The sequence below is a fragment of the Equus quagga genome, chromosome 9, assembly GCF_021613505.1.
Source record: "Equus quagga isolate Etosha38 chromosome 9, UCLA_HA_Equagga_1.0, whole genome shotgun sequence".
NCBI lineage: Eukaryota > Metazoa > Chordata > Mammalia > Perissodactyla > Equidae > Equus > Equus quagga.
The window spans coordinates 27449757-27466467 of NC_060275.1; the positions used below are offsets into that span (position 1 = coordinate 27449757).

A 16711-nucleotide genomic window follows, 5' to 3' on the forward strand; every position below is an offset into this window, starting at 1 on the left:
AATGTAACAGAATCTAGCATCTCCATCACATAACATTCACAGTGTCCAGCGTACAGTCCTAAATTACTCAACAGTTGAAGAACAAATGTGACCCTTTCTCAAGGGGAGACCAGTGGAGACCAACCCTGAGATGACCTACATGTTAGAACCTAGTGTGCAATAAATTGACAGATATATCATGTTTGTGAATTGAAACACTCAGTAATATTAAGTCAGTTCTCTCTCAATTTAATCTGATTCAAGTCAATCCCCATCAAACCCTAAAATAATTTTTTTCTAGAAATATACAAACTGATCCTAAAATGTACATGGAAATGTGTAGGACCTGGAATATCCAAAGCAATCTAGAAAAAGAACAACCAAGTTAGAGAACTTAAATTATCTGACTTCAAGACTTTCCATGAAGCCATAGTAATCAGTACAGTGTGATTCTGGCATAAAAATAAATAGGAAAGTGGGTTAAAATAGAGAACCCCAAAACAGATACTTTACATGATTATTTGATTTCCGACAGAGATGCCAAAGTAATCCATGAGGAAAGTCTTTTCAACAAATAATGCTGGAAGAACTGGACATCCATGAGGAAGAATGAACCTTGACTCCACCTTATATTAGTCAAAAAAATTAATTCCTCTTGGATCATAGTTCTCATCTAAAAGTTAAAACTATAAAGCTTGTATAGGAGAATATATTTGTAACTAGGGGGTAAGCAAAGGGTTTTTTTTAAGGATATAGAAAGCAATAAGAGGCAGCTGATAAGATAGACTTCATCAGTACTAAAAGCATCTCAGAAGAAAACAGTGTTAAGAAACGGCTAAGAGTCGCAGAGTAGAAAAGAATATTTGCAAAATGTATTTCTTTGTTTTTTTTTTGAGGAAGATTAGCCCTGAGCTAACATCTGTTGCTAATCTTTCTCTTTTTGCTGAGGAAAACTGGCCCTGTGCTAACATCTGTGCCCATCTTCCTCTACTTTATATGTGGGACTCCTGCCACAGCATGGCTTGACAAGTGGTGTGTAGGTCCACACCCAGGATCTGAACCAGCGAACCCTTGGCCACCGAAGTGGAATGTACGAACTTAACTGCTGTGCCACCAGGCCGACCCCTGCAAAACATACTTCCGTCAAGAGGATTGTATCTAGAATTTGTAAAGCATTTCTATAACTCAATAGTGAAAAGACCAATAGCTCAATTTAAAAAATGCACAAGAGATTTGATACTTCACAAAGGAACATATAGAAAAGGCCAGTAAGCAAATGGAAAAGTGTGCAATATTGTCATTAGGAAAGTAGACGTTGAAACCACAATGAAATACTACTGCACAACCACCAGAATGGCTATAGTTAAATAAACTGACCACACCAGATGTTGAGGAGGCTGCGGAACAACCAGGAACTCATAGACCGAGGGAGAAAATGTAAATGGTACTTCCCACTCTGGAAAAAAGGTCTGGCAAGTTTCTTATAAAACTAAACTCACATCTACCCAGTGACCCAATCATTTCACTCCTAGATGTTTACTCAAAAGAAATGAAAGCATGTGTCCACAAAAAGACATGTATTTACTTGAATGTTCATAGCAGCGTTATTCCAAATCTGGCAACAGGTGAGGTGTCTATCAGTAAAAGAAGGGCTAAACAAATTGTAGTCTGTTTATGTAAAGGAAAACTCAGCATTAAAAAGAGTGGACTACTGTCATATACGTTAGCTTCAGTGAATCTCAAAATGATTATGCTGAGTCAAAAAAGCCAGACCTGAAAGAGTGTATATTGTATAATTCAATTTATGTGAAGTTCTAGACAAGATTAAACCTATCGTGAAAAAACAATGATTACTTCTGGGGGTAGGGGAGGGAGTTGACTGAGAAAGGGGCGTGAGGGATTTTGTGGATGGATGATCTTGACAGGATTGAGGGTTGCACAATTTATGCATTTGGTAAAACTCACAAAATGGTCCCATTAAGATTTGTTCCACACTGTGTTGATTTTACCTTAAAAAAATGAGTGAACAATGAACTCTAGTTAATGATATATGGGTGCTAAGTGTCTAGATTTGCAGTGTCTGCAACTTAATTTTTAATATATGAAAGAATAAGATGGATTTGTAGAAAGATAGAAGGGCGAGGACAGCACGTATCACAGAGCCTTCGTTGGAGTTTTCCGGGAAGGGAGTGGGCAGTGCTGGGTAGATAGGCTGAGTAAGTCTGAGTGACTTCATCAGGCTGTAGAGGTGGTTCCTAGTTGTCCAGTACCCAGCACTAGGGTGATTGAGGGCAAGAGGAACACTGGCTTGTCGTCGGAGAGTTTGATAAAATAGGGGTGTGAGCTCTGGATTGGTTGGTTTGTGTGTCAAAGGCGCTCTCTCAAGGGAGTCTCTTGCTGTCTAGGAATTAGTTAGCCCTGGGAGGGGCAGTCTCTCCAGCATCAAGGCCTCAAATGCCAAGAGTGTCAAGGATAGAGAAAATAGGAAAATATAGTCAATACATGCTCCTATAAAAGTTTGAAACTACTGATTTAAACCATTCTGTAGAAGTGTACCTTAAAAAATTTAGGTTCATAAGCCAGCCAGAAGTGGATGTAAGTCCTGGCTCTTATCTCAGGAGCTCTGTGACCTTTTGAATTATTGAATGGTTCACATTTATTTCCTTTTTTTAAAAATAGTCGTAATATTAATTCACTTTATAGAGTTTATATCAGTATAAATCAGATAATGTGTGTAAAGCACTTTAAATAGTGCCAGTCACATAACAAATGGTAAAAATAAATATCGGCAATTTTTTGGTTAAGTTTTCTGTAGCCAGTGAAAATTTCTTGATTGTTCACTTGTATCCTTTGCTAATTTGTTAAGGACAGGGTTGTTCCTGAAGCTGCTTTCTTGGTGATGGAGGGAAGATAAAAAGCTATCTGGAAGTAGGCGTTTTTTTGTTTTCCATTCCCCATTCCTCAGCTATTTAGTGGTGATGAAGTACACCGACAGGTATAGTACAGGTATAGTGTAATTATAGACTTTTTTTTTTTGTTACGATCAGCTCTTGATTCCTGAGCTGTTTAAAATACAAACTTTTAGTCTTGCTAGTCATATATAAAATGAAAGGACTGTTCTGTTTAAGTAGAAATAATTATGAATGGGTAGTTACATATTACTCCATAGAAGTCCACATGTCATGAGTACATACGTAATCAAGAGCTGGAGCCTCATGTGAAGTTTCTTTTGTTGATAACATTCTAATTTGTTAACCTCTTTAATTTCACTCAGTGTTCATCATGCTTTATGGCAACCTAGATTCTTACTCCTTTTGATTAGAAGAAGAAATATATTCTTCAGGCAAGAAGGTCATGAAAAATAATAAATTAGTAAAACATAGGTTTATTACTTTTTACAGTGGTTTAACTGCTGCAGTAAATCATGCAAATAGGGCAGGAACAGTAAAACTCATTTAATGGTTTATGTGATTCTGTGCTATGAGCCTTCAGAGTCAGTGTTAGTTTCTTGAATGTAGTTCCTATTGCTTCTCCATTTTCTTCTGATAACAGATACATGAATAAATAGACGTGTCCTTAATCCAAAAAGAATTAACAAATATAATGTCTGTTTGAGCTAAAGTACAAAATCTTGATGTGTGTCAAAAAATTCTTATGCATTTATATAGTTGGTAAATTATACAGTAGATTTTAAATTTTAACTTCAGTTTTCAAAGGTCCGTTTATTCTTAGATGAAGAAAAGCCTTACTGTGTTAGTTTTACTGATAACTCACTTGTGAAAGTGGTTACTAGGGAAGCTCTATAAGGGCTTCTGTCAGGTTTATTACTAAGTCATTGGGTTAGTCCAGTGACCAGCTAGCAGGCTGTATGCCGTACAGACTCTTCTGGCACTTCAGTGTCCTGATAATTTTAGCACCTCTTCCAACCTCTGTTCCCCAGATTTTTTATATTCAATCTGTGTAAGCAAGAAAATTACACAGTTGATAGGGGATAATCTGCTTTTAAAAAACTGCGTTTCATATGAAGAACTGCAGGACTTTGCATGAGGTTCTAACATGGACGTGCTTGCTCGTGTGTGTTGATGGAGGGACGGCGTTGCAGACTTCATGGTCTGTTACATCTTATTTCAATATATGTTTATAATAGTCTGTGTTAAGTGCATTAATGAACAATATCAAATTTGATCAGGCAGAATTTTTCTGAGACCAGTTTTTGGTTTTAACAGATTAACATGATGCTGAAGAGTTTTTAGAATATCTTGAAGTCAGATGGTCAGATAAATTTAGGAAATGTTGAGCTAATGTGTTTGGGATAGTGCTATCATCATCATAGTAATAAAATTTAATATTCTTTGTGATACATTGTTGATTTCACTCTGTAAGTGTTTTTATTAGTTTAACATTTTCAGACATTAAACTGTTAAACTATCCTTCTCATCCTGCCTGTTGTAAACAGCTCAATGTTGTGCATGTTGATGCTTTTCACATTTGAGAAACGTACAGACATCTCTTGTGTCTTATTCCCTTAATATTGTTTAAATGTACAGAAACAGAACTTAGTGCAAACTTACACTTATCAAAAGGCAAATTTACACTGAGCTCTATAACCAAGAAAATTCTAACTAACGTCAATTTAATGAATGATGCTGTTTTTATTAATATTGATTTTCTGTTTCCGTTGTGCTTGTAGTGCTGAATGCTACCCATGACTAAGGTTCCTTTGGAGGTCAGCATACTGCTATGTGCCTTGTGTTGTTAAATTCTCCCACCTCTTTTCTCTAAAACTACTATGAGACATAATTTACATAGCACGCCCTGATATCATTTGGCCTTTTGGGTATGATGTCCTCATTTACATGTTAAGTCAATCTCTCTACTTACCCCTGGTGCTAAGGCGACTGTAACAGATCCAAACGCACTGAGATGATGAAGCAGTACAGGACTGGTGCTTACCCAAATGATCCAGGATATGTGTTTAGGAGATTTATGTAAGTTACTATTTATTGAGAATAAAAATGTAACTTAAGAAATTATTGTAGGAACCAAACAGACCCTTGACAGTACTGCATTTGAGGTTCCCAGGGGTCCCCAGGCTTTAGTCATAGAAACGCTGATGTAGGTGTTGTAAGCTCAGAAAGCTCTGGGTAGGGTAGAAGGCGTTGTTCAACGCTGTTGCTAGAATCCTGGCCCTGCCACTTGTTAGGTGTATGACCTTGGTGAGGTGGTTTTATTACGCCTCTGAGGCCCAGTTTCCTCAAATTTAAAATGAGATAATGATACATAGCTTGCAGGTTATTATAAGGTCCATAATATATTTAAAGTTTTACACCGTACCTGACATTCATAGGTTACTTATGAAGCTAATTGTTATTATTTATTGCATTGATTCTAAGATGCACATTTTTTCACTTTGGGATGCATCTTGTAAATAAAATTGGAAGTTTTCCCCTTTAAGTGTAACACAAAATAAAGTAGATGACGTTTTAGATTTATTGAAATAGGGAATGTGTAAAAGACCTTTGATGTAGTTGTAATATTCAGTGCCATTTCTCCAAATTTTTCCTGTGTTCGTTTCTTTTAGTATTTTTTACACACTATCCATACTTGGAGTTATAACTCGCCATTCTTTGTTAATAAACTGAAAACCTGAGAGGTCCATTTTTCCCCACTTCTTTTTTTAACCATTTTTATTTTTATCCTTTTTCTCCCCAAAGCCCCCCAGTACATAGTTGTATATTCTTAGTTGTGGGTCCTTCTAGTTGTGGCATGTGGGATGCTACTTCAGCATGGCTTGATGAGTGGTGCCATGTCCGCACCCAGGATTTAAACCGACGAAACACTGGGCTGCCACAGCGGAGCGCAAACTTAACCACTCGGCCACGGGGCTGGCCCCTCCCCACTTTTATTTAAAATGTTATGATTTAGTGTGACTAAGAATATTGGGATCCTATTTTTACTAATTTAGTCACCAAATACCTTGTTTGCTAGGTGGTAGTATACACAGACCTTTGGGAGTTCAGGGTCTTATGGGGAAAATAAAATGTAGTTAGAAAGGGTCCGTCTTTAAGGAAGAGTGGGTGATTAAAACTGCCTGATTTAAATCCCTGCGACTACTAGGTCTTAAAAAATTGACCTAGCTTGCTAAGCATACCTACAGAAATAGTAAAGTCAGAAGGTGGCTCGGAAGGGGCTGTTGACATAAATGCATGTGGAAGAAAATGGGTACCAAAGACCCATGTTAGATAGCGAGGCCATTGTATCAGAAGGGAATGAACAGGGCTGAGGCTGGTGTTTCATTGTCTCCTGTAGTGATGGCCAAAGTGAACTGAAATGACGCAAAATAGGAAATAATCTGTACTTCTTATGCTTAGTTATCTAAGGTTAGGAGCTTATCTTTTTACAGAAATGTCAAGATGACTTGACATTTAATTCTCTGGCAATATTTTCTTTTGTTTCATTTGTTTAACTTTGGTAAATGCAGTACATTCACATGGTTTAAAAATCTTTGTGTGTATTTATGTATACACATACATGCATGCACACATACGTACAAACAACAAACATGCCTTGAAAAGTCTCCCTTCCCTCCCTCTCCCTACTTCAAGTAACCACTGCTGTTCCTAGTGTGTGTCTGTATCTTTCCTGTATGCATACACAAATACTTAGAGGTTTTTACTTGTCTTTTTTTTTTTTTTTTTTTTAACAAAGAGAGTGGCTTACTATACGTAGTGTACTTGCTTTTTTCACTTACTATGATATTTTAGAGATCTTTCCATGTCAATTCTTAGGGAACTTTCTTTGCCATATACTAAATTACCTTATGAATATTTTTTTGCAGCTACTTTCCATTCTGATTTCTTGTTTCATTGTCTGAATTCTTTTGTTTTTTCTTATTTGATTTTTTTTTAGGTGAAATTTTCAAAAGGTGAAATACACAAATTATAAGTGCTCGATAGGAATGAATTTGACAAATGCATGTACAGTGTATCAAGAGTATTTCAATTACCCAGAAAGTTCTTTCATACTCTTTCCTGGTGGTTCCTCTAGAGGCAACAACTGTTTAAATTTTTTTCGCTTTCAGTTTATTTTGCCCCGTATGGAACCTTATGTGAATGGAATCATTCAGTATCTAGTCTTTTATGTTCAGCTTCTCTCAGCCAACTAAATATTTCTGAGATTCGTCCATGTTGTGCATATCTGTAATTCTTTTTCAAGATGGTTTTGCAATTCAGGATCTTTTGCATTTCTGTATACGTTTTAGATCAGCGTGTCAATTGTTATAAAAATATCTTGCTGAAGTCATGATTGCAGTGGATTTGAAAAAAATGACCAAATACTATCAGGGAATTAGGGAAAAAAAATAGACATCTTAATATTGGGTTGTTTAATCTTTGACTATAGTATATCTCTTACATACTTAGGTTTATTTAATATCTTTCAGCAAGGTTTTTAGTTGTTATTGTATAGGTCTTACACATCTTGTGTTAAACATTTTGTCTAAGTATTTTATGTTTTTGACAGTATTGTAAATGGAATTCAGAATTTTAATTTTCAGATTGTACATTAGATCCCTAGAATTCATTCATCTTATAGCTGGAATTTTGTGTCCTTTGACCAGCATCTCCCCCACATCCCAGCCCCTGGCAACCACCATTCTGCTCCCTATGTCTTTGAGTTTGGCTAACAAAAAGCAGTTTTATTTCTTCCCTTTCCAACATTTTTGTCTTTACTTTTTCTTACCATATTGCACTAGCTAGGACCTCCAGTACAATGTTAATCAGAGTTATATTTTATATTATTGTTGATTAAAGTAAATCATTAGTTTAAAATATTTCTTCCTTCTAACACAAACATTTGAGCAATAATTTCCCTTTAAGCACTACTTTAGCTTTAGCCCCCCCACCCAATTTTTTATATTGTGGATTCAATTTGATGTAGTTTAAAGTATTTTCTAACTTATTTTGTGATTTCTTCTTTGACTCTTGGGTTATTTAGAAGTTTGTTGTTAGTTTCCAAATATTTGGGACTTTAAAAGTATCTTTCAGTCATTTGTATTCTAAGTTAGTTCTCTTGTAGCCAAAGAACATAATTTATAAGATTTCAAAGTTTTTAAAATTAACTGACCTTTTTTCATGGCCCCAGCTTGTGGTCTTCTTTTAAATGTTCCATGTACACTCGAAGAGGATTGTATAAATGTCGGTCAGATCAAGGCGGTTGATAGTATTGTGCAGCGCTTCTATGATATATAGATTTTTTTTGTAGTCTAATTGTTCAAGGAGTTACTAAGATTGCTCTGATTGCTGATTTGTTCATTTCTTCTTTTAGATTTGTCAGTTTTTGCTTCATGTATTTTAAAACTATGTTTTTAGATGCATATAGAATTGTTAATGTCTTCCAATGAATTTATCCTCTTATGAAATGTCTCTTTATCTCTGGTAATATTCTTAGTCTTATTATTTCTGATAGTATGTTGGATTAAGCTTACTGCCTGCATGAACTGTGTATTTCCATTCTTATGTTTTCACCTTAGCTGTGTGTTATATTTAAAGTACATCTTTTTTGTGGATGTTTTGCATCTTGTGTTCATTCTGACAAGTCTCTGCCTCTTACTGGAGTATGTGCTGTATTTATGTATAATGTTATCATTGATGTGGTTGGGTTTACTCTTTGTTTTACTCCTTACACTTTACTCTTTGTTTTCTGTTATCATCTGGTTTTTTTTGTTCTTCTTTTCTCCTTTCCTTCCTTTGGGGTTAATTATGTTTTAGAATTTTGTTTTAATTTTCTATATGCTTTTTAGCTATATCTCTTTGCCTTTTGGGTGGGAGGTGCTTTCCAAATGACAATATGCGTCCTTAGATTTGCAGCAGTGCGGTTGTTTTAAACACTTCTTGTTCCTTCTGCTGCTGTTAGTATATAAATTACATCCATATACTTTTAGAATTATAATTTTTGCTGCAATTGATCATCTCCTTTTAGGAGAAGTTAGGAGGAGAAAAGAGTATCATCTTTTACATTTACCTACATACTTACACTTTCTGATTCTCTTACTTTTTTCCTATAATTTAGAGTTTCTTTCTGTTGTCATTTCTCTTTATCCTGAAGAACTTTCCTTTAGCATTTCTTTGTGCAAAGTCTGCTAGAATTGAATTCTCCAAATTTTTATCTGAACATGTTTTTGTTTTGACTTTTATAAAAGAAATTTTTGTTGGCTCTAGATTTTAGGGTTTTATTATTTTCCCCTTTCAGCTCTTTAAAGATGTTATTCCATTGTCTTCTGACTTCCATTGTTTCTCATGAGAAAATTATTATTCATGTGTTTATGCTTCTATACATGGATTCTTCTGCTCTTGCTGCTGTCAGAGTTAAACAAAGGTGGACGTTGGTTAAAGTGGTAAAAACAGATTTTATTCAGTAACCATTACAGTAGGGGAAAGAGCTAAGCTCAATTCCGGTTTACACAGAGGTGACTGGGAGACTGAGGGAGTAGGGGGAGGGGAACAGTTCGGGGCTCAAGCAGTCAAAGAAATGAAAAATTGCCCAAAAAGTGGGTAAGAGGGTTGGTCATTGTCAATGTGATTGGCCATCTGTGTCTGCTAAGTGGCATTTATTGAAGTTAGGCTTCTACCCTACCTCAGAGGGTAGACTGAGAGACAGAGGACCTGTCCTTCCTGGTGATTGATTACATTTCAAAGGAGTGGTTTTCAGGTCCTTGAGAAGGACACTCCCCAGTTATAGGAAACATATACATCTCAAAGAGACAGAGGAAGGATTTACAATTGTAAGCTTGTTCAGTCTCTAATAAAAGGAGGTCAGAGGCCTATTGACAAGTGTTGGCTGGTGCAAATGGTAAATTCTTCTGTCAGCCTTTAGCTTTTCCAGACAGGAACTCAGAAGCATCTGGGTCATACCAGGGACACAGCCTTAGGCTGCTAGAAGCCATGCTAGAGTTTAGTTGAGCGTCTCAGTGCCGGGGTCTGGATGGAGTTGTATATGCCAAGAGTTTTTATAGTTCTCACAACTTTAGATTTTCTTTTCAGTCTGTGTTTTTAGGAATTTGATGGTTATGTGCCCAAGTGTGGTTTTCTTTGTATTTAAACTGCTGGGTAGTCACTGAGTTTCTTGGAAGTGTAAGTTTAGTTTTTCACTAAAGTTGAAAATGTTTCAGCCATTATTATTTCAAATATTTTTTTCCAATCTATAAAATTTCTGTTGCTCCATCGTCAGATTCACTGACTGTTCTGTCTTCTCCAACCATCAGGTTAATTTTTTCTGATTCTGTAATTTTCAGTTCTAGAATTCCCATTTGATTCACTTTTATAGTTTCCATTGCTCAGCTGAGAGTCCCATCAGTTCATTAAGTCCATGAACATATTCATAATAGTTACTTTAAAATCCTTGTGTTTTAATTCATCTTGGGGGTGTGTTTCTACTGGCTATTTTTTCTTTTGACTAGGGGATAGAATTTTCTTATTTCTTCACATGTTTGGTAATTTGTGGTTTTATATTGGATATTTGGGACAAAACATTATAGAGACTCTGAATTCTGTTATTGTCCTCTGAAGAGTGTTGATTTTTGTTCTGTCAGATGGTTTTGGATCTCAAAGTCCAAATTTTTTGCCTCTAGTCTAAGCAGTAGCTGAGATCTCAGCTTAGTTCTCTCAGACTTCCGAGTGCTGGTTCTCACCAGGCTCAACAATAGTCACCCACGTGTATAGGGCAGGGGTCAGTCAAGGATTTGGGCAAAGCTCACACTCACATTGTGAGGTTTTCCCCTCCTGTGGCTCCCTTCTTTACAGGATTTCCCCCGTTTTCCAGCCTCTGGCAGCCCCAAATCCATCCTCTGATTTTGCAGGTCAGTAAAACTGCAGTTTTCTACATAAGGTCCAGTTGCCCTGCCTAACTTAGACTGCAAGGGTGCCCTTGGGTACAAAGCTGCATAAACTCAGCTCTCGTCCAGTGTACTTGCCCTCTTAGGAAAGTTGACTTTGCTTCAATTTTTGCCTGTTTTTGGTCTCTCTCCACTATTTTCAGATAGTTGACTTTATAATATTTTGTTCAGAGGCTGTCGGGCTGTCATTTTTACCTGAAGGAAAGTTTGCCTGATTGAGGCTGCTCTACAGGCAGAACCTCTGTTCTGTTTCATGTATTGTTTTACTAATTCCTTACTGTTTCCATTATTGAGGATTTACAGTGTGTTTCAGAATCTGGTAGGGCCAGTCTCTACTCTTCTTGTCTGAGTTTTCTTGGTCATTCTTGTTTATTTTGGTATGTTATATTTGGAATAGTTTTGTTTGGGTCTTAAAATTTTTTTTTTTAATTTTTGTTGAGATTGCATCAAATATCTAAATTTGGCAGAATTGATATCGTTATGTTGTCTTCCTTTCTAGGAAGATATATGTTTCTCTCTTTGCTCACTTTACTTTTGTGTTCTTTAGTAATAATTAAAATGTTTCTTTGTGTAGTTTTGACACATTTATTCTAGGTGCTTGGTATATTTTGTTATAAATTGATTCTTTTTAAAAATATTTTTTCGTATATAAACAAGCAAAAATTTTACTAGCTAGAAGCAAATTTACTATTTTTAAGTAAATCTTCCAATTCTGTGACTGATAGAACTGAGGCTTAAATATACCGTATGATGGCAAGTGGAAAGTAGCTGAGTTGGAGTTGGGATCTGGGTCTCTCTGCCTCTAGATTGATTCCATGTTTTTAACAACTACTGTTTATTATTCTCTAGTTTATTTCAAGGCTTGAATAAAACTCAGCTTAAGCACCTCATGCCCTTTGAGATGCTGGTTCTCGTGCCAGTCCCAGAGTTACTTGAGTGAAATGTTCATTCTAGTCTCATAGGAGCAGAATAGCTTCTTGATCTACTCTTTTGTTGATCATTTTCCTCAAATTATTTTCGAAGAAAGAAGAGTAAGTTGTATACTATTCCTTCTGAGGCTTAAATTCATATTCATAACTATAATTTAGTTGATTCAATTGTAGTTTAAACTACGTGGTGCTGTATGTTTTCAGTAGATAAATATCCTGAAGAGCCATTTTATGTCATGGGTTTTGGGGGGAAAAAGATAAGGTCTAAATTATCCTCCAGTATTTTGGCTTTTTCTGGCTTTTGTTGTCTGGGAAATGAAAGATGGACTTCCACAGCCAAAAAAGCAAGAAAATCTGTACAATATCTCAAAAAGGTACTGGAAAGTATCTTGAGGTGCAGTTTTTTTGCCTGTCTAGTATTATAGTTAGAAAGCATGGCTTGAAATGTTTTTGCAGCCCAGTGGCTGTGCAGGAGGCCCTGTGGCACTGAAGCCCAGCACCTCAGGTGCTGCATGTTGCCCAGCCACGGGAAGATGGCACTTTTCATCACTGCCCTTTGAAATGTTGATTGACAGCTCGTTAGCAGTGTGTACATCTAGAATTTAGTCAGTTTGATTTTATTTTCAAAAGTTGTTTTGAAATGTTTCTTCCTCCTCCTTGAAATTTTGATGATTGTGTAATATGTAAGAAATGGAATTGTTTCAGAATTTACCTTTTGACTCTAATTTTAAAAGTGCAACTTATGACCTGAGACATCTTGGTAGTCAGAAGTTCCACCCCCGGTTGCCTTTTCAACTCTTCTCCCACAGATGAGAATTACTGTGAAATGGAGTAGAGGCAGGGAAAACAGAAGTATCTCTGGGTTGCACATGTTCTGAAAAGAAATGTGGAAGAAAAATTTTGAGGTCTTTCCTGGTCTGTGTCTTTCGGTTCAGATGTATTGATTAAAAAAACTAGATATAGCAAATTTTTCATACTTACAATGTGTTTTAAGAATTTGGTGCTTTTATATATCGTTAGTCCTCACAGCAGTTTCTTAAAACTTTTAAGGTAGCGTGCTGTGTTAGGATGACTTCAAAATCCACGTCCTTGTCCTTTGTAGTAATAAGAGAGAAATAATTTTCAGTGACACTGAATATATAAGTATCGAAAATAACCCGGAAATCTTAACTGTGGATGTGTGTTTAATTGGAATTTTTCGTATATTAAAAATATCAGTTGACGTCTGTTTTTAAATAAGTTTTTATAAAAACTGGGTTATAAAATGAAGCACTGTTAGTAAGGCTAGTACATAGGTATTAGATCTTTTGTTGTGAGTAGAGGAAATTGGAAAGGGCATTATAGGTGTGATTTCATTAAGCTAGAGAACATTGATGTTCACATTTTAAAAACATAATCATAACTTATCTGAAGTCACATGTTCCATTTTATTGGCTTCCTTCATATAGAAAATATAGAAACCAGCACTAAATGGGTGTGAAAAAGCAATGTATATTTTCTGGGTGAAGGAAGTATTCTGTACATTTTCCATGTTTTACATCATGGTATTTTGAATAACCATGCTTCCATGTTCACATCAATTTTTTGTTTTTCAATTTATGCACAGCACTTGCTCTGAAATTTGGGGACTGAGTACACCAAATACGATAGATCAGTGGGATACAACAGGCCTTTACAGCTTCTCTGAACAAACCAGGTGAATATTCTGCCCTCTATCGAATCCTAGAGATCTTGTGGGAGGGGGGGTGTTTTGGAAGACCTATAGTGGGTTGCTTAGTGTAATTTTGCCTACGATGTTTCCTTTATTGTAAAATAAGGCATGGCATTTAAAATACCTGCTTGCCAGTATTAAAAACATACTAAATGTTTCAGCTGATGTTTTGATCAATGAAATTCTAGTTTTGAATTTTGAAATTATTGCATCCCCTAAAGAATAGGAACTTTGTTAACTGTATTCTCATTTTAGTTTGAGATTAGATTATAATCTGTTCTTGGCCTAATTTTTAAGTAGATACATAACCAATTTTTGCTAAATTTCTTGCTATCATCTAAGTCTCATCTTCTTTATACTAATAAATACATAGCTATTTACTGAACTCTTTATATCACAATTAATGCTAGGCTAACTTGTTCTTATGTTATTTTTTTGGTCACCTTATTCTCTTTTGTTGAGCGTATTGGTATTTGTCCATTTCATCTCATCATATTCATTACCATCTGCATTTATGTGTGAGTTATAGAAATATATCTCAGTGCTCAAAACAATCACAGCTGGGTAATGAGTTACATTAGTTTGAATAAGTTACTTTTACTTCATTGTTGGTATTTACCATTCTTCACACTAGTTCCTTTGTTTGATAATTCAATCACCTACAGAATTAATGCCCTTAAAAGCCTGCCTATATAAGAATTTGATTTACTAAAGATAGAAGTTGACAAAGTTTTTCAAGTATAACTATGTGATACTCTTTAAAGACCAGTTTTTTCCCAAATGGTTAGCCATTCATTGACATTTGAGTCATTTATGTAGCATGTTTATAAGAAACATCTGCTATTGCTGCTGCTTACTTTTATATGAGATCCATTAAATAGTACATTTTTCTTCCTTGTACCCACTAAAACTAACTAAATGTCTGTCATTCCTTTCTTTATGCTCCTACTGTGCTAATTTAGCTCAATTGACTACACCTATTTTTTTTTTTTTTTAAAGTTCCCACCTTTCTCTTCCCCTTGCTTCCCAATAGGTCTCTTGATGGTCGTCTTCAGGTATCTCATCGAAAAGGACTGCCACATGTTATATATTGCCGATTGTGGCGCTGGCCTGATCTTCACAGTCATCATGAACTCAAAGCAATTGAAAACTGCGAATATGCTTTTAATCTTAAAAAGGATGAAGTATGTGTAAACCCTTACCACTACCAGAGAGTTGAGACACCAGGTAGGAAAATTAGATTTTTTCCTTGTTTTAAATTAAATGCTGGAACTTAGGTTTATGAGGTACTCTTATACCTAATTGACCCAGGGAAATTTTGATGTAAAATTCTTATAAATTACCTTAAATTCAATATATTATTGGTGGTAATTAAAAATACTTCTTTATTTTTTAATTAATTAATTAGTTTTTTGGTGAGGTAGATTGGCCCTGAGCTAACATCCATTGGCGTTGGCAGTCTTCCTCCTTTTTTGCTTGAGGAAGGTTAACCCTGAGTTATCATCTGTGCCAGTCTTCCTCTATTTTCTATGTGGGATACCTCCACAGTGTGGCTGACAAATGGAGTAGGTCTGCGCCTGGGATCCAAACCTGTGAACCTGGGCTGCCAAAGCAGAGTACACAGAACTTTAACCACATGGTTATGGAGCCAGCCCCAAAAATACTTTTTTATTTTTTAAATATTTTATGGAAAAATATATGTAAGGGGGAAAGATATGTCAGTTTCTTGGGATAGCATTCTATTTCACATCAAAGTACGTATCCAGGAAATTCTAATCCCACAGATTCAGTCTGCTTAGAACTAAACTGCTGTATCTCTGCCTGTCTGCTACATTAACTATTTCCAATCATTTTGCTCTTAGAGTCTGTTTTTGAAGTGCATTAATGACATCATTTGTATCTAAGCAGTTTAGTAAAACTCATAGCAAGACTTTGTAGTTTTCTTGGTCAGCTGTGTATTTGAAACTTTTTAAAAGAGTAAAGCTATATTTTTAGAAGATACCCTACTTCTGATTTTACAAATCTTTCCACCACTTTTCCCTTGGAGATTTATGAACTTTTATGGTAATGTGATATTGCCAGGATCACCTTGTTCCCAAAAGTACAAGATAAATTGGGACTTGGAAATTTAGATTGTGGTTTATATGGTAAGTTAAAATTGTAATCAGATTTGTCACTTTCTCAATAGCTCTCAATACCAAATAGGTTGACTCTAAATTTAAAGAATTAAGCACACTACTTTTTTTGTGAAAATGTTTAGTAAAGGTCCCCCTCCCTCTTTGCTCCTTGCTGTTAACTTGGAGTCTTTTCCTCTTTCAGTTCTGCCTCCCGTGTTAGTGCCGCGGCACACTGAAATCCTGACAGAACTCCCGCCTCTGGATGACTATACCCACTCCATCCCAGAGAACACTAACTTCCCAGCGGGGATCGAGCCACAGAGTAATTATATCCCAGGTAGTTTTGCCTGTTGAGTCTCCTAAACATTGGGATAGATACGAATTTTGTTCACAAACATTCAAGTATGAGTAATCTGTGGTTTGTCTTTTAAAAAAATGCTTCTGGATTTTGAATAGAAAAATGTGATTTGTTGGGTGATTATTTTGTGAAATGTATAAGCCTAGTACTTTAAGCATTTTTGTCTGGAGAAAAGTTTTACTTTATATTTCATTTTCTTTTGCAGTGGCTTTAATCAAAGTACTGTGAGAAGCAGAAAAGAAAAGATCTTAGTAAGTTTGTCTTAGTTGTTGAAGCTGAGAGATGCAGAATGTAAGCAAAATAAATGGTACAGGAAAAAAGTATTCCTGGAACAAATGTAACTAAAAATCACCCAAATAATCACTTTCATAGATAGTTTGATAATGTTTAAAAGAAATGTAAGATTTCTATAGAAGATATTTTAATTTTACAGACGTAACAACACATATGTTGTACTGAAAATCAGAAATCCTCTATTTTAGTTCTTTTTCATCTGGGCCTCAGTAATGCCTACTGAAAAATAAATGAATTCAACTACCTGGTTCGCAAATTCTGCTCTAATTATTGTATTATGTGACCCAGTAATTCATGATACGGTAACTGCCCTTTTAGTTTTCACTATTTTTTAGGAGAACAACTTACATTTTCTTATTTTTGTTTCTCTTTTTTTGTCTTTTGGGTTTTTTTTCCTAGCAGAAACTAAAGGTGTAATTTTACGATGAGGAT

General features: G+C 35.6%; 1 protein-coding gene across 4 annotated transcripts in view; it reads left to right on the forward strand.

The window, feature by feature from the left end:
- SMAD2 (SMAD family member 2) overlaps positions 1-16711 on the forward strand; it is a 79645-nt gene that overhangs the window by 39591 nt on the left and 23343 nt on the right. For 3 of the 4 annotated variants that reach the window (XM_046671227.1, XM_046671224.1, XM_046671225.1), the window contains exons 3-5: positions 13406-13495; positions 14544-14737; positions 15830-15964. In XM_046671227.1, the coding sequence (XP_046527183.1) occupies positions 13406-13495; positions 14544-14737; positions 15830-15964 (419 nt within the window). The remainder of the gene's footprint in view (positions 1-13405; positions 13496-14543; positions 14738-15829; positions 15965-16711) is intronic. The other variant, XM_046671228.1, reaches the window with a different exon arrangement.